General features: G+C 38.7%; 1 protein-coding gene across 2 annotated transcripts in view; it reads right to left on the bottom strand.

Moving 5' to 3' along the window:
• DTNBP1 (dystrobrevin binding protein 1) overlaps positions 1 to 22,038 on the bottom strand; it is a 125,205-nt gene that overhangs the window by 54,166 nt on the left and 49,001 nt on the right. For both annotated transcript variants that reach the window (XM_077885787.1, XM_077885788.1), the window contains one exon: positions 6,262 to 6,284. In XM_077885787.1, coding sequence (XP_077741913.1) covers positions 6,262 to 6,284 — 23 coding nt within the window. The remainder of the gene's footprint in view (positions 1 to 6,261; positions 6,285 to 22,038) is intronic.

Below are 22,038 nucleotides of genomic sequence, written 5' to 3'. Positions count from 1 at the left end.
ATGCAAACGTCCTAGCCAGAAGTTGAAGACAAACCCCACATGTTATAAAAGTCTTGCTCCTGTATCTTTCTCTCTAATCTATCACTGCCTTCAATTTAAATCTTCAGTTGAGTGCCTGCTTCGGCCCATGGCGTGATCCTGGGGTCCCGGGATCGAGTCCCACATTGGGCTCCCTGGGAGGAGCCTGTTTCTCCCTCTGCCTATGTCTCTGCCTCTCTCTGTGTCTCTCTTGAATAATCTTTTGAAAAATTAAAAATTAAAAAAAATGCAAATCTGACTCTACAACCCTAATGAAAACCCTTTGTGTTCTCCTACTCCTATAACCTGTGTCCACCAGCTACAAGCGTGCCCTCCTCTACACTCCCTTACCAGGTACCTCCACCATGAGTTAAAAACCTTTAACATGTAACCCAAATTTGTATATTTATATATCATATACATGAATTCTTGTGACAGTTTATTATGTAATCTACATAAAAATTCAAAATTTTTTTTTCCAAAACTGAAATTTAAAAGGATGACATAAAAAAGAAACAAATGGAAGCTCCAGTTTTCTTATCCACTCCTGTCATTCTGTAGAATCAATCCCTCCTTGGAGATCACTGGCCCAAAAGAAAAAGTCTAAACTCCTTTGTGTGACATTTGAGGCTGTGTATCATTAGTTCCCTGCCTACATCTCAACTGCATCCCTCACTACTTCAGCCCCACACACCATATGCTTTAGCAAATTATTTGTAGTTCCCTCGTTGAACAAGAAGTTAAATCTTAACTTGTATTCTCAAAATAAATATCTCTGCATCTTTGTAATTGTTCTTTCCTCTTTTTGGAATGTCCTTATTGCCCTTTTAGACCTGGTAAGCACTCTTCATTTAGATCCAGCTCAACTGCCACTGGCTCTCTCTAAATAGTCCATTATTCCTGTCTTAGTGTGCTTATTTCTTTTATAATATATTTTACATTATATCAAATGTATGTATTGGCCTTTTTATCCTACAAGCTTTACCCAGGGCTCTGGCTTCTTGAGGACAGAGGGCAGTTATACGATCCTACCCGAGTCTCCATCCCTTAAATACTGCCAAATGGCAGCTGAAGACTTAAGCCAAGTCTTGAGTCAACAAACTCTACCTAAGTTTACCATCTATCATACACCCAGATTTATAGCATGCTAAGGGCTGCCAAGCCAGAAGTATGTATAGTTCATATCCAATAGTCATCCAAACAAGTGAGACTTCCAATGGTGTCAGAACTCTCTGATTCAGATAACCTCTATTTTTACTCAAATTTAGCCATCGTCACCATTGGGAACTGTTCCACCTCTAAGACCTTAAACTGAAATTCCTTCTTTGACCACAAGATCTACCTCAACCACGTGTTCTCCATCTTTACGGTACACACCATCCCCTATGCCTCCTATCTTGTTTATTTTACTGGTCCAGTCGGGCCTCTTCCCTGCCAGCCTGAATTCCATGGCCAGGCATTTTAACCATGCTCTCATTAGCTTCCAAGATGACCAAACTGCTGATCTACTCTAAGCATCCTCCCAAATCCCAACTCTGTGTTAACTAAAGCATATTTGTTTCAGTTTTTATTTCTACTTCTGAGCCCAGCCCTGAAAAATTCAGACCATCTTATTCTAAATGGATTCTCAAAAAAATTGTTTCTTTCGTCAATGTCAACTTTTTCCCGTATTACCAGGCATCTTCCCTTCTCTAAGATTTCAGGGAAAGAGATGTCCCTGGATCCTTTCCAAGGATAATCCATCTGGATAACACTGCTTTCCATCTTCTCCAGGATCTTACTCAACTTGTTAATATCCTCAATTTCACCCTTTCACCTGATCTTGACTCTGATTCTATCTCAAGTTACTTTTTCCTTTCTTTCCTTTCATTCATGAAAGAATACTGAGTTCACATCACCTTTGCATGCTAATTTCTTTCTTTCTTTCTTTTTAAGATTTATTTATTCATTCATGAGATATACAGAGAGAGAGAGGCAGAGACACAGGCAGAGGGAGAAGCAGGCTCCCCATAGGGAGCCCAACGTGGGACTCGATCCTGGATCCCGAGATCATGCCCTGAGCCAAAGGCAGATGCTCAACTGCTGAGACACTCAGGCATCCCTGTATGCTAATTTTTCATACACTTCTGATTTGCAATCTGGATTCTCCCTTTACAAACAGCTCTTTCTGATCACCAATTTGACAATCTATTCATGTCAAATCCAATGGGATTTCCCCATTCTGCTCAACTTCTGGGCATTACTTTTATCACTGATAACTACTCCTTTAATTTTTCTCCCATCTGTCCTTCCTTATCACTAAATTGTCTTGGTCTTCCATTTGACTCTGGTCCTATGTCCTTCATTGGCTTTGCCTTTCAGAGCTAAGCCATAGTTACAATCACATCATATCAGGCTGGCCTTAGCTGCTTTTACACAACTAGGATAGATAACTCCTAAATCCTGGCATGTCTTCACATGGTCAGTCACATTTCCAACATGGCTGGGTAATTTTACATTAAGGAAGTTACAACAGACATCCTCTTATATAATACAGTTGGATCCCATGTTGGTCACTTAATTTTTTAAAATATTTATTTATATATTTAAGAGAGAGAGAAAGAGAGCACAGAGTGGGAGGAATAGAAGGAGAGGGAGAAAGAATCTCAAGCAGACTCCACACTGACCACAGAGTCCAACGTGGGGCTCAGACTCATGACCCTGAGATCACGACCTGAGCCAAAACCAAGAATCAGATACTTAACTGATTGCACCACCCAGGTCCCCCAGTCATTTAATTTTTGTTTAAGACTTTATTTATTGATTGATGAAATACAAACAGACAGAGGCAGAGACAAAGGCAGAGGGGGAAGCAGGCTCCCCATGGGGAGCCTAAGATGGGATTCAATCCCAGGACCCCGGGATCACGACCTGAGCTGAAGGCAGATGCTCAACCACTGAGCCACCCAGGCATCCTTTTAATTTTTTAAAAAGCACTTAATATAGGAATCCGTTAAAAACACATATACAAACACTTTAATATAAAATATAACCATACTTTTATTCATGAATTTTTTTTAGCATTAAGTCCACTGAAAATTCTTGCATAAGCTACCCATTCTAGAATGAATAAAATTTCCAGTCTATTTTAAAAGCAGAGCAGGAATTTAAAATGTGTGAAACAATCCATGTACAGAACTTTTCAGGATTTTTATCATTTTTCCCCAATTCTCTTCTAATTCCAAATTTTAAGTTTTGCAGCAATTTTTAGAATCTATTTACATATACCAAGTCTTCCAAAGCTGTCAACTTAATTTTCCTACAAGCAGTTCTCATTAATACTTAAGTTTCGCTGTTTTCTCTGATATTAAATTAAACTGCAGATTATAATAACAAGTTTAAGTATAAATGTGTCCGAGAGCAAACAACTCACCCTGGATAAGCATTCAATGCAACTAGTGGAAATCAAAGTATTTGGATGTATTGGTGAGTAGCCTATCAGCCGTGAGTTAGCTGCTCTGGGTATCAGTCAGTACATTTTATGAAAATGATAGTTAATTTGGTGAGGCATTTAAGTGAAGGTAGAAGAACGAGTCTGAATAGTAAAGCCATGTTAAATGTTAAGTAAGGAATTAAGGAAGTAAGAACAATATCCAATCCAGTGGCAACCATATTTCTAGACTTATACTTTAAAAATCTTAAGAGTGATTTTTAGATTTATATGTGGAATATTTTTAAAATTAAAATTTTAAATTAAAATGTAAAAATGATAAATAATCCCTAATAAATGAACAGACATGTCTTATTCATGGCCAATTTCCTATGTCCTTAAGGACTGTGAAAACCTTATTTATTCTACACATGCTCATAATAATGTAATCCCTTCTGCACTGAAAATTAAAAATTAAGATTTGAGATCCTACCCTCCTTTTCTATTGTCTAATATTCAAGAGACTATCATTTAAATGTTTTTTTTTCTTTAATGCAATATTGGGTGGGTGGGAGCACCTAGATGGCTCAGTCGGTTAAGTATTCAACTCTTGATTTCAGCTCAGGTCATGATCTCAGGGTCATGGGATAGAGCCCTACATCACGCTCAGCACTGAGTGGGGGGCCTGCTTAAGATTCTTTCTCTCCCTCAGTCTCCTTCACCCTCACCCCCGGCTCTCTATCTAACAAAAACAAAGTAATATTCAGGGACCACAGAAAACCAATATTTAAAAATAAATAAATAACCAACCAATTTCAATAATATTGTAGTGATGTGCTATGGGTGGCACCTGTGAAAGGAGTACTTATGTCACTAATATCCATGGAGTACAGAAGGAAGAATCCAGAACTCAGATGATACGGATATGTACCACTAACTTTGATGGTTACTAATTTTGTTTTTGTTCCCCAAAGTTAGCTTTTCATCAACTTAGAAAAAAAGCTTCCAAATACAACTACAAAAGTTAAAACAATTAGATGATATAACATCTTTTGCTTTCCTGTAACCTATAAGAGAAAACCAAAGACAACTTTCAAACAGTAAAAAACTGTTACAATTTGTAGGATTTCTTTCTTTCCTTTTTCCTCCATGAAGAAGAGGAAGAGTTACACATAAGAGTTCTCTATTATGTGCTACTACTCACACTTTTGAAATATCAGCAAAACATTCAAGAGGAAAGAATTTTTAATGAATATTGGCACTAAAAATTTTGATATGATGCAATAATCAATTTAGAATTTGTTCAAATTTGAGAGCTCTACTTGGCCTATGGGTGGGTTGTTACACGCTGTACTATAATTAGGCATGTGTGTATAAATGAAGTATGTTGGCATAAATTGAATTATTCTCTTGGATAATATGTAACACTACCTAACCTTTTGCAAATGGCTGAACTTTTCTTTTGCTGCAAATACTGTCATACCAAAAAACAAAAAAAAAAAAAAAAAAAAAAAGGCCTCAGTACTGAGATGGAAGTGAAGTTGACATTTTGCATCATCTGTGTCCCTGCCTGTCTCTCAGTATTAACTTGATTGCTTTTTTTTCTTCTCCTAATGTTATATAAGATGCTGTTAGCCAATGAAAAGAAAGAATGAGGGGAAAGAACAGGATGAGCATTTCAAATCTTACTTTCGACCACTGACAGAAAACAATGTACATGAATACTGGTGCACAAATTGATCAGGAATAATAACATATTATATCACATGATCACTTAACATTACCCTCAACAAACTGGCCACGAACTCACTCATTTACTGTAACTGTAGTCACTAAAACAGAAATCCAGCCAAAACAAGTCTGTTCAATTAGAGTCACAGCAGGAATAGCCTTTATACCTTTTATCTAGGTTAGTCATCTTTCTAAAACATCCAAAGAGACCATACACATAAACAATTCAACTGTAAACGATAAACTGGAAAATCTTTACTCAGTAAATCTTACTCAATACTAGCTTGTATGTGAAATACAAGAAGCATAAAACTAGTTTAATGTGTAATATGAAAGGCAATAATTCAAAGCCTTCCTAGTTACTGAAATGAGTCTGTCTGAGAACAGTGACTTCACTACCTAATTCCTCATCAGTAATTGAAAACTAGCATGCTGGAAGGGCTTTGAACTGCTGGAAGTCTGTGGTTTTCTCTATTTTTCACTAGTGCTTCTCCATGGCCAGTAAGGGTCAGCATGACCCCGAGTTATTTTTCCAGTGCCCCACCTTCAGAAGTTCCCTAAAATGAATAGGCAATGTGGGGTGTTTTGAGATCTCAGAATATAGTTTACAATGCTTCTCATGTTATAGATGGAGAGATGGAGCCTGAAAAGGCAAGAGACTTTTCCAAAGTTACAACACAGTGGCAGGACAGGACCCAGCACTGAACACCTTCTGGAAGTTCAGGTGACCACTGGATCAACTGCAGGGGTACATCTCTATCTTGGTCACTATGTCTTCTCCATGTGGCCCAGCCTTTGCCCAAGAGAAACCAGAATCTTCTCAAACTAGGATTTGCAACAACCTCAAAGTTAGGACTATGCCACCCTAACATACTCATAATGTTCATCAGCAGAAACTCTCAGTGTATGTGTTACAGCTCAGAGAGGGTATCAAAAGCACCTGATTAAATAAAACTTACAAAAACAGTACTAAGCAAACTTTTTTTTTTCCCCCGCTGTAAACTGATTTAAAGAAAAAGGAATGAGTTCATCATTGAGAGAAAAACATCTGACATCGATTAACTATCATTTACTTTAAAGTGAAGAATTAAACATGAAATTACCTTTGAAGGTTTCGAGTTCCTTCCTGTAGAAAAAAGAGAAAATGTAAATTTTATTTATTTGAATTATAATTACATACAGCGTTATATTAGATTCAGGTGTGCACATGATTCAACAATTCTATACATTGCTCAGTGCTCATCATGATAAATGTCATCACCATCTGTCACCAAAAAACATTATTACAATATTATTGACTATATTCCCTATGCAGTACTTTCCATCTCCATGACTTATTTATTTTATAACTAGAAATTTATATGTCTTCATTCCCTTTATTTCCCCCACCCCCCTCCTCTGCCCTCTGGCAACCACAGGTTTGTTATTCTATTTAAGGGTCTGGGATTGTTTTTTTTTTTTTTTTGGTCTGTTAAGAAAATGCAAATTTTAAAATACTCTATTCCTAATGGAAAGTGCTCTTAAATTATAATAAAAATGCATATACTTTAAAAGCCCAGAGTGGTGTTTCTGGATGTTCACTTATGTTTTACTGAAATTACCAATACAATTAGTATACAGAAACGAATTTCAGTTTTTCTATTACTTTATTAATGTTTTTTTTAAAAATTCTACCAGAATTAAACAATTAAAATATTGAAACACTTAAAAAACCAAAAAGCATTTTGATACCAGCAATGAACCATCTTGTATATATAAGAATCAGTTTATAAAAGCATGTAACAATTTGTTCAACATTAAGTAATAGATTTTTAAGATCTTTGGTTAAAAATCACCTAGAATACAAACAGTTATTTCCTTTTTTAAGTGAAAGGGGAAAGCTCATATCAAAGGACTGAGGTCCACAGCTCATCCTGACACAAAAGGGCCAAGCCTCCAGGACATGCTCTGGTTTGTAATTTTGTCAGTGTCAATTAAGGATCCTGAAATACCCAGTTTCCTGGGGGAAATGTAGAGCAGCAGAAAACAGATGAACAATCAGAAAACAAAACATTTTTGACAAAGAAGTCAAAGCAAGTTGTTTTCAGGTCTTCCTTTTTAATTTTCTAACTAGATTTTCCCCTCATTATCAGTACTCATAAAAAGTAATGTTGAGGAGGTCAATTTATTTAGTAAAAGCTTGTTATCCCACTCAAAATAGGAGACATTTATCTCTTATTTGCACTCTAGGTTTTACTAAAGATCTAGGGCTATTTTGAATTCAAGAGTCAGTATTCCACACTACTAATTACAATACCCCCTCACGTTCCAAAATAGTTGACTATAATTAACAGCTGGTGGAGGGGATGGGCAAGCTGCCTGCTGGAAGGCCAGACACGTAATCCTCTTGTCACAGCCAAGGGAAGGCTCTAAAATCAGATGGTCACCTCACTCCTCTTTTCTGGAAATACCAACTCCTCATTACAACGCTCCAGCAATGTAGTTCATTAACTGAGACAAAGAATGTTATTTTCAATCGCATATTTAAAAAAATAAAATAAAATAAAGGCAATTGTTTCCCTTCAGCCAACAGTCTCCACCTCATTCTTCCTCATTCTTGAAAGATTAATTAGGTACAAGTTAAACATGTCTAAAACTTTATTCTCCAATAATGGGTGAAACTGGAAATACCTGAGAGGCAACATGGATCATAAGAGAACACCTTGCAAAGATACCTTCCATTTGCTTCCTACTGATGCCCTCACGTGAGCAAGTCCCCAAGCCCCCAGAAGGGTAAAAGAGATAGAGCCCTCTGTTTCATATTCTAATGGGCGATTCCTTTCTGATTAGAAGCTCTAGAGTGCAGTTGGCTTCCTGTCTTTTAGAATGTATAACAGTTAGCAAAATTCCCAAAAGACACCTTGTGTTTTAAAAAGCTGGAACTCGAGAGTAACAATTTCAGAGGCGTTTGCCCCTACTCCCACCCCTAAATCCCCACAACTAAAAGCCAGACAAATCATCCAGTGTCTGTTTTGTCACCAGGTGGCTGCCTGATGGAGGAAAGCTGCCTTTCATCAGGAGGTGCACGCTCACCTCTCGACCTCCAAGCTGCCCTGTCACCTCAGTGGGAAGGTGCCCACCGGGAAACAGGAAGAAGCCTCGCCACGCGCTCGGTGTCTGCGTCCTCTGTTTACAGAGTATCATGACCCACACTGTTAATAAAATCTCTGAGAAACTTCCTTCCCGAAAGGAAATCATTCCTGTCCCCACTTCCTAAAAAAGAAGATGGGCTGAGGTAGTGAAGGGAAGGAAACTTGTGGCTGAAAGGAAAATCAGTGTTAGGGAACTTCGAGAGAATGGATACAGTAAAGCAGTGGCACTGAAAGCCCTAGTTTCTAGGGTGGACTGCACATTTATTAGGGGTCATAAGCATCTGGAGGTACACATGACATAAGAGAAGAGATAGCCAGGCATGCCAAGCAGACACGACAGTGAGCCTGAAAGCATGGAGGCCAGATGATGCAGGTTATGTATTGAGGCAAGAGCAAACACTTGAGAACTGTGGGCTGAACGAAGAGAAAGGTGTGGGAGATAAGGTTAAAAAGGTAGAGGGTTCTGAGTGCCAGGCTAAAAGGATCTAGTTTTATTTTTAGCAGAACAGCAGGAGCAAAGCTGTACTTTAGGAAGAACATTCTAGCTGTGATGGATAGATCTACTGACAAGGGAGAGAATAAAAGCAAGGAGTACTCAGGAAACTACAGAGGAGTTTGAACAAGAGCTAATTAGTGCCTGGGAAGAGCAACATAAGTGGCAAGGGCGATGAACAGGAGGAGTCCAGTTTGCAAAATGCCACAGAGAAGACTCTCGATAGTCCTGGCAACTGATCCCATGGGCATAAGCGGAGGAAAGAGAGGAGTACATTCACTGTGAAGGTTCCAGTCTGGACCCCTGGAGGAAGGCTAGTCTGTTAATAACGGAACACTCAGGGGAACAGTGCGTGAGTTCAGGATGGAAATTGATGAGATAATCTGATGATGCTGAAAGACATGATGCCCACCCCTGCGTAGGCTACTTAAAAATCTAGCTCCTAGATTTTTACTAGATTTTTTACAGATTTCTACTCCTGACTTCCCAGGCAGTCTGGAAGGGATTCCAACTTGGCTTCCAGACCCTACCCCTGCAGTCAAGGTCACCAACAATCACATGTTGCCAAATCCAATGATCACTTCTCACTTTTCATCTGAATCCCTCAGCAGCATTTGATCCAACTGGCAACTCCTTGATAAAGTTCCTCTAGTTTTTCCTACTTTCTTGGATTCTTTTGCTAGCCCCTCCAACTCTTCCAGACCACTGCGCTGGAGTACTCGTGGTAAGACTGGTTTGGGGCTCTCTCTCTCTCTCCTTTGCTTACATTCTCTCACAAAGCAATTTCATCCAGCTACATAGCCTAAAATACCAACTATATGCTGTCTTCTCAATTTGTATTTCCTATCTTGATCTCTTCTCTGAGCTCTACACACACGCAACTGCCTGTTTGATAGCTCTACTCAAGCGGCAGAGGCTTCTCAAGCAGCATTTGCAAGACAGCTTATTCTTCCTCCAGTCCCCTGCACGTCAATTAACAGCATTACCAACTTCCTAAAGTTTGGTTTATCCATTTCTTCATTCTCCATATCCAATCCACCAAGAAACCTTGTCATTTCTACCTCAAAACATATCCTGAATTCATCCATTTCTCTCTATCATCACTGTTATCAACCTTGTATCCATTTTCTTATACTGAATGTAATCTTTGTTGTATCCAATCATTCATTTAACAAAAATTTACTGAGCCTTAGACACTAGGAATAACGCTAGGTGTGGAATATGCATGTCCCCTAACCTCAAGGGACTCCAGCAGGAGAGACAGAGGAGTAAAGTGACAATTAGAAATCAATCTTACAAATGAATGCTCTGACAATGATAGGGTGAGGCTTCTCTAAGACTAAACAAGAGGGAGCAACTCAGACACTTTGGTTTGTAACAAAGGCTTTCTGGAGGAGCAAGGACAGGACTGAGTTTTGAAGGATGACGGGTAGCACTTCCTGAGGACCTGGTAGATGTTCTACTCTTAACCATTATGTCACTCTCAGCTAACCAAATGAAAGGCACAGGTTGAGCAGGTGTTTTAAGTTCTGGTCATGTTCCAGATCCTATTAGAAATGGAAATGACAATGATCAGTGTAAAACAATTTTCAAGTTCATCTTTTCCATGAAGATATCCCTGACACTCAACTGGCAGTTTCCCCTCATCTAAACTCCTGTAACGCTTAACTCCATCACTGTTATAAATCCTCATGTGCTTGCCTTGTGATGTGGTTATTTCCGTGCAGACATCATCTCTGCAATTACACTGCTGAGCTCCTGACATGCACAGATCATGTCTCATCCACCGTGATCATACATGGGCAGAGTCAGACCCAACCGACATTCAAAAAATCAAGGAATGACTAAGATGTGCTTCTTCCAGAAAGCCCTTCCTGTCACGATAAAGAACTTTAGTCTTTATTATAAAGTCTGATCACATAGTATTTCATTTGATAAAAACTTGTTTGCCATTTTCATTTCTAAAATTTTGAGTCTCTTCTTTTTCATGGTTTAATTGTATTTTCTTACAATCAAATAAGTGGAAAGAACTGAAACACTCTTTTAGGTTTTACCATATTTTCAAATTTACTCGGTTCAGCAAATGCCTTTACAAAATTCAGCATAACGAAGCCTGAAACTAAAACATTCAACAAATAACACCAGACTCAAAATCTAATAATATTTCCAAAGGGTGAAAGTGCTATTTAATCATTTTCTCTACAGGGGTTGAGTTACAAGGGCAGAATAAAAAGAACAAAAACATCATACTAATAAATCTGTGGAATGATCCAGGAAATGTATTAAATCTGTATATGTATAGAAACCAACTAAATCAGACTCACAGATGCAAACTTAACAGATTGGAACCACTGGATAAATATCTCCATAAATACAATCATCTCACAGATGGAAGCACACTCTAAATATTAAACTGCATCCCCTAGGACAAATCCATGACAGAAAGCTAACACAACAATTCTGTGTGGCAAGCTACCACATTCAAAATGCCAACTACAATGTCAACTCTAACATTTTTCTTCACATTTGAAAATATTTAGGGGATTTTTTTTTTCAGCAGTGCTTTTTGATTAGAACAGACTCGAAGGGTGTCCCTTTGTTATGCCTGATAGACAGAATGTCACCATGATGGACTGTTCACAGGAAAGATCTCACAAGACCTCTTTCAAAAGGGCCCATCTACCACTCATTATCATCAAGTCTGTTGTTCTCAGCATCCTATAGTCATGAAAATGTGTATCCTTACAGGCTTGGTGGGTTTGGGGTGGATTGGGAAGAATTAGAAATCCCTGTTGTTATTTATTCCTTACATAGATCCTGCCCAGGGGATGTGCTGCAGAATATTATTAACATTATCTGTAAAACGAAACCTCTTGAAAAGCAGCTAGTTCATTGTAAAAACTGCACGAAGTCTTTATAAATCATGCTATTAACACAGTTTTATTTATTTATCTACTTTGGGAAAGCACGGCCTAAAAAGTAATAAAATGACAGGATCCCAGAATATTGGCATTTAAAGTTAAAAAGAATCTGAATGATATGGTAATAAATATTTGGAATAAAAAGAATGCCCCCCTAAAAGATAATGAAGGTCTAGAAAATCAGCTGATTGGTGTCAGCACTAAGTTACGTATGGATTAAATTACCCCAAAACTTGCAAGACAATTACTTTCCTAGGCCTGTTTTCCATGCAAATATATTGGAGTTTAAGAGAGATGCAGGTAGTTGAAGAAGCAGGATAAAGGAGGATGAGACAGGAATAAGGAATGTTTACTGAGTTTTTACTATATAACACATATACAATGAAGAAAACAGAGCTTGAGGATCAAAGGCTACACAGTTAATAAGGGATAGGCCTGGGAATAAAATCTGTGCCTCTCTCGGACTCCAAGCCTGTGCAATCTGTGGCATCCAGAATGCAGTTCAAGGGCACAGAGCCTCCATAAATACAAGTCGTGGCTGGCCTGAGATATTGCAGACCCCCCAGAAAGTACCTAAGTAAACCACCAAGTCTACTGGATACAAGTCATGTATATATAGTCCAAGAGACACTCTCAAATTGTTGGGCAACATCTAAAGCCACTCAGCTCTATGAAAGCACATTCCTTTTTAGGAAACATGAAACTAAAATCAAATGCCACCATCACTAATGTGAACATAAAGTGAAGACCCAGGATGTCCTTGAAAATACCTTGTCAGTTTCAAAGTCTGTTAAACACCTTTATTCTCACGGATGAACTGAAAAGTATTCAGTGACTAACCCATGATAACTAATTGATTTTTAAATTATATTACTAATTTCTTTAATTCAATTTTTTTAATTGCCCATCCAGTTTCCTTATTTTTTTATACATTTTTTTAAAAAGATTTTATTTATTAGAGACACAGAGAGAGAAAGAGAGAGGCAGAGACACAGGCAGAGGGAGAAGCAGGCTCCATGCAGGGAGCCTGACGTGGGACTCGATCCCGGGTCTCCAGGATCACGCCCTGGCCTGAAGGCGGCGCTAAACAGCTGAGCCACTGAGGCTGCCCTCCAGTTTCCTTAAACAAACTATCTATCATCCATCATTGCCAAGGCAGTGGTCTGTTGTTTCTCGGCATTATACAGCCATGCCACACCACCTGAAACTGTATGTCCCCACAGGCACAGTGAGTCTATGGCTGATAAGGTAGAAGGTGGATTAAAGGAAGAAAATCATGTATCCTATGTCCAAACATATCTGTGATCCCGTGGTACCACTACAGAAAAGCCTTGCTTGCTCATTTTTATAATTAGTAGTCACGAGAGCTGAAGTGATCAAAGCTCTGAGAGAAGCAAGATTGTTTTCATACTCCACAGCATCCAACCCCAGAGTATGGACAGTTTTGTGTGGAGCTAATATAAAGAATATGAACAGACTTATAAGCATGAGAGACATTGGTCTGGTGTAGTTTTGCCACTCCCTGGGTCTGCAACTCCCATAGTCTGATTTTCCTTGCTGATAAAAAGGAGAGTAGACCTCCTCATCATTATGAGAATTCTCTGAGTTAATTCAGACTACAGTTTTTAAGCACAGTGCCTGGTACATAGTAAATGCTAATTAAATGCTCCTGTTACCTACTTAACACAATCATCATAACTTAGTTTTTATCTTGAAGATGGTGATAAGTCTTAATCATATCTGTATGATTACATGTATCATACATGTAATGCATGTATGTATAATCTGTATATTAGAAAAAAAATGATGGAAATATAAATGGTCTGAGGGACACAATTATAGACAGGAAGACTAATGAGGAACCTGTCACTATACCTGAGGCTGCACAAAATGTGGGCTGGAAAGGATCAGCGAAAACAGAAAGGCAAGAACAGATTCAAGAAATACTGGACTGGCTACTGAGCAAAGATGGCAGGAGAGGGGGAAAGAAATCATGACAACTCTCACGTCTGTGCAGAGGGTAGACCTGTAGATGGCGATGCCTTGTTGAGGTAAGAAAAGGTCAAGCGCTTCAGTGGAATATAATTTGGGACAGGCTGCTCCTGAGATGTCTGTTGAGATGTCCAGATGGCAGTTGATTCTGTGGACAAGAAGAGAGACCTAGGGCAGCCCAGGTGGCTCAGCGGTTTAGCACTGCCTTCAGCCCGGGGCCTGATCCTGGAGACCCAGGATTGAGTCCCACGTCAGGCTCCCTGCATGGAGCCTGCTTCTCCCTCTGCCTGTGTCTCTGTGTCTCTCTGTCTTTCATAAGTAAATAAAATCTTAAAAAAAAAAAAAAAAAAAAAAGGGAGAGAGAGAGAGATCTAAACTGAAGACAGTGATTTGATTGTGGTCCCCACATAGATGGTAGATGAACCAAGGAGCTGGAGGGACTACCTGGGGAAGGTATGCAGAATGGGAAGAGGCAATAAACAAGAACAGGGAATACCAACATTAAGCACCTGAAACTGAAAACTAATCTAGGATAGAGAAGCAAACTTGGGATGATAGTGTTGTAGAAGTCAAGAATGGACAGTTCTAATAAGTCAGGTTAATAAGGATTTGTCAATGGACCTGGCTTCCTAAGAAACTAAGGAAAAAAAGATACAAATAAAATATTCAAAGTACATCATGGGTTGTGTGTCTATTAATATCTTCATGTCACACAATCTTTATACAATTTTCTTTCTTTATTAATATTTTAACCAGTATGCCAAGCATCTTGTCCATTCATTTGAATGAATAAATAAATCTTTTTAAAAGTTTGCTTATGAGGTAAAATAGTGTTTTAACTTTCCTTGAAGTCAGTCCAGTGTTTATAAATTTAGGGGATACTTTGTTTTTTAAATCCATGTAAAAGCACAGAATCTTGCTATCAAATGATAAGTTCTCATCTGAGTTCATATTTGAGAGCTATAATATCAGGTTCTATTTTCTCCTCCTTGAAGTAATATGTTATTTTATATGACAGTAATGCACTTGTCTGGTATCAGCATAAGGAGAAGAGTTTGTCATAAACAAAAGATGGCATGAAACTTCCAGAGAATAAGGAAAACACTGCTCACTTTGGAAGAGAATGTACCTCTCTGAAATCCAGTAGTTAATGACTGAATGCCCTTTGAAACGATGGCAGTGCCAATTCTCTGAGCCAGAAAGAAAACTAGAAATGATAGAAGGCAGGTAGAGAGATCACAGAGAAATGGGGCCAATATAACAATGTGAGAGCACAGCCCAAGAGGGTTTGGGTACAGGAGAGAAGAGGAACACTCCCTTTCTGGTTGCTGCCTTTGCCCTGATTTTTCTGGCCACTGACCACAGAACGAGCAGATAGGGCAGGCTCCTAAGCATGTCTCTAATTGTCCCACCTCTAGAATCCATCAAGAACTCGAGAAAAGTAAGAGAAGCAAAGGGCCCTTTTAGCCACAATCACCTGAAGACTAAAATAACCGGTTTCCTACTTTTGAAAACATTTCTGAAAAAGAGTAACCGATGAGGAGACATAACAAACTCCAAAGTGGTACTGGGCCATATAAGATGTAAATTATTACTGTGAATTTAGCAAACTGACTCTAGAACATTGAAAGTTATTACAGACTCTGTAAGTTATCGTGCACAAGCTACAACCGATCAGAAGAAGGATTACCTTTTTTTATAAACCCAGGATAATCATATTTGTCTGAATTTCAGTAAACCCTTTCTCAAGGGTGCTGTATTTTTAGTCTTGACCACTCTCAACTGCAAATATAAAATTTAAGTTTTTATTATCTCTGTTAAAACATCTTTACAAGCTCCAACATATAGAACTGCATTTGTACAACTGGGAGAAAAAGTTCAGGAAAAGAATACTGTAAACCAATTAGAGAAATATTATTTTTAAAGAATCAAGACAGAACATGAGCTTTTAATGTTGATGGCAAACAGATACTCGTTGTTCAAAATAAAGCTTGAAGAACTTAAATATCAGTCCTGAACTATATTTACTGTCAACCCAAGTATCTAATAACCTGTTAAAATATTCTAGCTACATCTGTTCTTGTGACTATGTATAAAGTCTAAAACTGTCAAGATTTATTCTCTGACACTTCAGAATAAGAATTTGTTGAATTCCTTGCCAACTCATAAGCTTAGGTTTCATTTTCAAAGAAAATGTAAGATTTGATTACAAATTCATGAACCCCATAAATTCATAGCTTGCTAGCAAGAGGTCACTGGCTCAGCAGGTGTGATGATTATAGTGTAATAAATACAATAATTTACTATCAATTAACCACCTGGGAACCATCTAAAACTGGCATCTAATAGGGAAGTAGGAAGAATAAGGAGAAAAATGGGAGAGACAGGTCTGGGCCTTTTTTTCATCTTCCATGCCTCTAAATATTCTAATTAAAGATTACTCAACAAACATGGAGATAACCAAGTTCGGAACTTACAGAATAGTTACAATAACTGGCTATTTTAATGCCCTTGCCTGCTAATTCTAACATCCATATCAGTTCTGAACTGCTTTTGATTGGTTATCTCCAACACATCGTGATTTACCTTATTGGGTGCTAGTTACTCGTGTTTCTTTACGAATGTTCTTGAGCTTTGTTTTGGGATACAGTTAATTTCCTTGGAAACAATCTGGTCCTTTCGATGCCTACTTTCATGATTTGTTAAACAGCTCTGGAGCAGGACACATTTGGGGGCTAATTATACCCCCTACTGAGAGAAGACTTCTGAGTGCTCTTCCCGATGCCACATGAATCACGAATTTTTCCAGTCTGGCTGTTGAGAACAGGCCCTGTGTTAACAACAGGAACTGTTAGCTAGTCCTTTGTGGGTTTTTTCCCCTCCTGCCTCCAGGAGTTTATTCACATGCATTATCAGTGCTCTGCTGGATATTCAAGGGGCACCCTAGGCAGATTTCCAGGATTCTCTCTGTGCAGTCCTCTCTGGGACTGTGTCACCGCACATGTTTGCTGTCCTTCAAGGACAGACTTCTCTTCTTTGCCTGTTGTCCAGGGTCTTAAAAAGCACTGTTTTGTCTGTTTTTTTGTTTTATCAGATGGGAAAGTAAATCTGGACCATGTTACTCCATCTTGGGTAAATACAAAATCCACTCCCTTTTTGTCAAAGCAATGCCTAAGGAAAAAGTTCTCCTGATCCACTTTCCATTCAGCATCCAAACCAGACTCCACTGCAAAACCTCAGAAGCTAGTTATTGACTTTCTGCACATCTCCTTTGGATGAGGTACTCTGGACCCTCTCTTCTGGTTCCAGAACCATCCTCACCCTGTAGAATGCCAATGGATTCCTCTGTTCTATTCTCAGCAAGGCCTGGCCTGTGTACTACACTCCTGCCAAGCCTCCCACCGCTAGCATCCCCCATTTCCAGAAAGTACAGGCCAGACCTATGCAATGGCCCTCTACATGTCTGGGTTAGTTTGGACAGTCATTTCTGGAAGCTCAGGAGCTTGGCAGATTATTCTCTAGAATGCAAACTGGTCAAATACTACTACAGGTGTGTTATCATGTCTCAAATACATCTCTGACACTTTAGCTTGAAAGATTTTTTAAACTTAGTCTACAGTCTACAGGTTACCAAAAAACACAAACAGAAAGAAGGGCATAGTTCCTTAGCATCAGATGTAATACAGAAAGTAAAAGGAGTAACTTTCTTGAATTATGCACAATCACTAAATCCCAACAGAAGCAGTGACCCCCACACAACCACCTACAAAACAGTCTCTAGGAGATAACACCCAAGTTTCAAAGTCTGAATCAGTGAAAAATGTTTCTAGAGTTTAGTATACCCCTGAGCAGACAAGCCCGACAGAAGATTGTTAAAATTATGAGTCATTTATAATTAAGTGTACTAAAATCACTTGCTTCTTCAAGATGGAGCTATTTTCAGAGAAATTCTGACACTCTGCTGCATGCTAAAGAAAACAAAGGATCCAGAAATTTGGAAATAAGAGATATTTTAATAAAGGTACATACACACTTATGTATGATTTTGAGGATAATTGTTGTGAAAGAGTTTTAGTAAGCATTCTAAGGAACATAATGGTGGCCCTGGAAAGATTAAAACATTCGAAGTCTGAGATCCTACAGTTCTTTTTAGCTCTGAATCTTTATTCTCTTAAACTTAGCTAGAGCTCAGGGGTCAGGATTTTTCTCCCTATTGTTCTTTCTGCTTAGAACTGTGTAATCATAGATCCTTACATAGCTGCCCTCACTCCCATTCAGGTCCTAGTTCTCGGGTGCCTTCTCAGAAGAGCATTCCCTGCTCATCCTGGCCACAGTAGCTACCCTCTGCCTCACCATGAGAACATTACCCTGTCTTATTTTCTTCAAATCCTAATCATCAGAAATTATGCTTTAGGGATACTTGGATGGCTCAGCAGTTGGGTGCCTGCCTTTGGCTCAGGTCATGATCCCGGGATTTGGGATTGAGTCCCACAATGGGCTCCCTGCAGGGAGCCTGCTTCTCCTTCTGCCTGGGTCTCTGCCTCTCTCACCCTCTCTCAGGGATAAATAAATAAATCTTTAATAAAAAAATTATGCTTTATTATAAGGGTGCCTGGGTGGCACATTCGGTTAGTTGTCCAACTCTTGGGTTTCAGCTCAGATCGTGATCTCAGGTGGTGAGATCAGGCCCCATGTAGGGCTCCGTGTTCAGTGCAAAGTCTGATTGAGATCCTCTCTCCCTCTCCCTCTGCTCCTCCTGCTCGTTCTAAAATAAATAAATCTTAAAAAAAAATTATACTTTGTTCCACATTTGTCACCTATTACTCCCCAAGCACTATAACTAAAGATGTAAATTGACTGCCAAGTCCATTTTTTTAGCTGCTAGTTAGACAAACATGTGTAGTTGGTTTTAAGTTCTTTATTTTGGCTCCCCTACAAAATACTAACTCTTGTCAATTATGCTCAAATAAAAAACAAAAGAAAACAAAAACAAAATATTAACTCTTCAACTCTTCTTACCTGACGAACTGTTTATTTCCTACTGCAAGGAATCCATGAGTTAGATGTGTATGGCTAATTATCTGACAACTTAGCACTGGTATCAGTACCTGTCTTCTGCCTATAACCACATTCTGTCCACAATATAATGTTTTACTATTTACCACGGCAAGGTCTGTCCCTGTCTATAAAAGGTATCAGTAATAGTTATATCACTTTATATGCAGAAGTTATTAGATAGAAAAGCTATTTATGGGTGTTTTCTCTCTACAACTATATAGTTCCTTGTATGTCACTTTCATTAGCTCCCATTAGATGTCCTTCATTACAGAAATACCTGGGTTGAATTCATTCAAATATCTTTCAAGGGCAGATAAGAGCTCTGGGGATCTTCCCTAGGAATGTTCTGAAGTGGTGTGTTTCTCTCTCCCCACGGCGAGAATCACTGCCACAGTAAACCACCATTACTGCTGGGAACAGGCCTGTTCTTTTATAGAGGACAGGAAGCTAGTTTCTGTGTTGGAAACGCACATCAGATGTACGACAAAATATCATATATCCATTCTCAACTACAGATGCATTGGTATCAACACCTAGGCTGATTCTGTTCTACCTTAAAAGAAAAAAAAAAAAAAGACAAGTTTGAGGAGACTGGGGATCTTGTCTCTGATGCTGGGCTCCACACAGGTCATTTCCTGCTCCTCAGTTTCCTCCTTAACTCCAATCATCGCTGCCCTGCCCACTCCACAGGCTCTTATATAAGCTAAGTTAGAAAATGCCTCGGAGCCTATTGTAGAGACTGTTAGCACAAGAAGTACATAAGAATTTACCCTTCATCCCTTACTCTCCTCATACCATCGAGCTGTCTACTCCAGATTTTCTGGAAATCTGCAGAGCATGCATTTTGTTTTTCATTTTTATTTTTTAAATAAAATAAAGGAGGTTGGAGTTTACATAGCACACTTATTTTTTATAATTTTTTTTTTTTTTTGAGAGAGAGAAAGTGCATGCATGCATGTACACTCGGAGAGGGGCAGGGAAAGAGGGACAGAAAATTCCAAGGAGAGTCTGACATGGGGCCTGATCGCACAACCTTGAGACCATGACCTGAGCTGAAATCAGGAGTTGGGTGCTACGGGTGCCTCGGTGGCTCAGTTGCTTAAGTATCTGCCTTCAGCTCAGGTCATGATCCCAGGGTTCTGGGACTGAGAGCCCTGTGTCCAGCTCCCTGCTCAAAGAGTCTGCTTCTCCCTCTCCCCACTTGTGTTCTCTTTCTCTCTCTCTCTCGTAAACAAATAAATATATTTTAAAAAGAAAAATCAGACACTTAACAACTGAGCCAGCCAGGCGCTCCAGCATGTAGACATTTTCAATACCTTTCCCCCATATAGTTAATCTTTTGTTACCACGCATTATCTTCTTTAGGAGCAAGAAAAGCCATCTGTTTAGATTGTAGGGCATCTGGTTAAACACGAAGGTTTATATAGTTTAACGAAGGTTTATTTTTAAGAAACTCTTCCCCGTGAATCAGATAATAAGTTTAATCTGGGGGATGGACGAATATTTGAAAATTTCTCAGCGTTATATAATACAGAAAATACCAAGTTACAGAATTTTAATGTGTATTACACACAAATTGGTTTGTGAGCAAGCTAGCTATGAGATGCTGAGTCAAATTTCTTTACTACAGGAATTCCCAGAACTTTGCACTGACATGTACTACAAAGCTCTGTGAGGCAAACACAGGAGAGTGTTTCTAGAACTTATTTGATCATGGAATGTTTTGTCAGTGGCAATCTTCTCAGTCTAGAGTGTTTTTTAATTTGGTTTTTGTATTTATCAAAATAATGCATGTGCATTCCTTAAGTCAAATGGTGCCCACAGGGTTTATTTATGATGAAGATCAGAGATCTCTGCACCTTTCTGTCCTGCTTCTCACAAGAAGCCACACTCCATTCTTTCAGCTTTTCTTCTGGTAGTTACCTCCATTATTTTCAAGTAATATGCCAACACTGATAATTACTCGTTTTCTTCTATTTTAAATACCACATATTGATCTGCTGTAGAAGCACAGGATTAGTTTCCTTAAATCCCTCCCTCGTACCTGGCAATACAGCATGCTTCTCCACCATCTATATCACAATTCTGGCCTAATGCCACATTAGCTATTACAGAGTTATATTAATGCTGTTTATGACTGAGTCATATGGTGTTTTATTTTCTTGTAAAACTATGTTTTCCCTTAGTGTTAACAGTTACCTTGTTTACCCCATTTTTAAAACATCATACCTATCACTAATTCATCATCAGACCTGCCATTGGAGGTTATAAAACTCTCAGTGTGATCAAGTGTATGACAACCTCTTAGTTTCATTTTTTTTCCTTGGAAACATTGCTCTAGGAATCCTCCAGAAGGACTTCCTTCTTCACTCTGATTCCTCACCAGACCTGTTACAAACTTCTCTTTGCCATCCCCCTGGGCATTCCCGTTGTCTCTCTTCTAAACTGGATGGATCCTCACTGCAATTCACGTCTCTTCTGTGTCTGTTCTTCCTTCTCCTTGGTTTACTCCCTTATCAGTGGATTATATCCTCCTGCAGTTTCCTGATACACGTGCACATGAACAGAATCTGAACCCCTGGACGCCTGGAAATTACCATTTCCACCCACTTGATGAAAATGCTGCTACATAGACGTAAAGCGAGAATCATTTTCTAGTTCTAGGTGCTGCTGAAAAGCTCAAACTCCTTTTGATTCCTGATCCTTAATATTAAGATTTTTCTGAAGACTTTTATGATATCTATATCTAGTGTGGTGAAATTTTTAAAACTATGCATTGACAATGGATCTTTCCCCACTCACTTTGTCAGATACTTGGTGGGCCCTTTCAAACCTGTTCATATTATTCAGTTCTGAACACTTATTTGGTATTAGTTCTTTAATAAATTTGCTCTTTTTTTTTCCCTCTTTCTGAAGCTTCTCATAGTCCGATGTGGGACTTAGGAATGAATTCTCTAATTTTCTCAACATTCTTAGCTTTCCTTATCTCTGTGTTCCTTATATAGAGGCCAAACATGATCTCCCAATGCTTCAGTTGAAGTTTACTACTTCTGCTATCATATATTTTATTTCTAAGAGCTCATTCTTGTCTCATTCTTTTCTATAGCATCCAGTTCATGTCTCATAAATGCAAAATGGTCTCTTACGAGGTGGCCTTGTATATATGGGGTTATTCATTACAGTGTCTGTTTGTGCTTCTTCTCCCCTCAGTCTCTCCTTCCTCTGTGTGTTTTTAAAAAATTATTAATTTGTATATTTTCTGTTTATTTTGGTCACTTACACTTT

Source organism: Canis aureus, chromosome 37, assembly GCF_053574225.1.
Source record: "Canis aureus isolate CA01 chromosome 37, VMU_Caureus_v.1.0, whole genome shotgun sequence".
NCBI lineage: Eukaryota > Metazoa > Chordata > Mammalia > Carnivora > Canidae > Canis > Canis aureus.
This window is presented reverse-complemented; position numbering and strand designations above follow the sequence as displayed.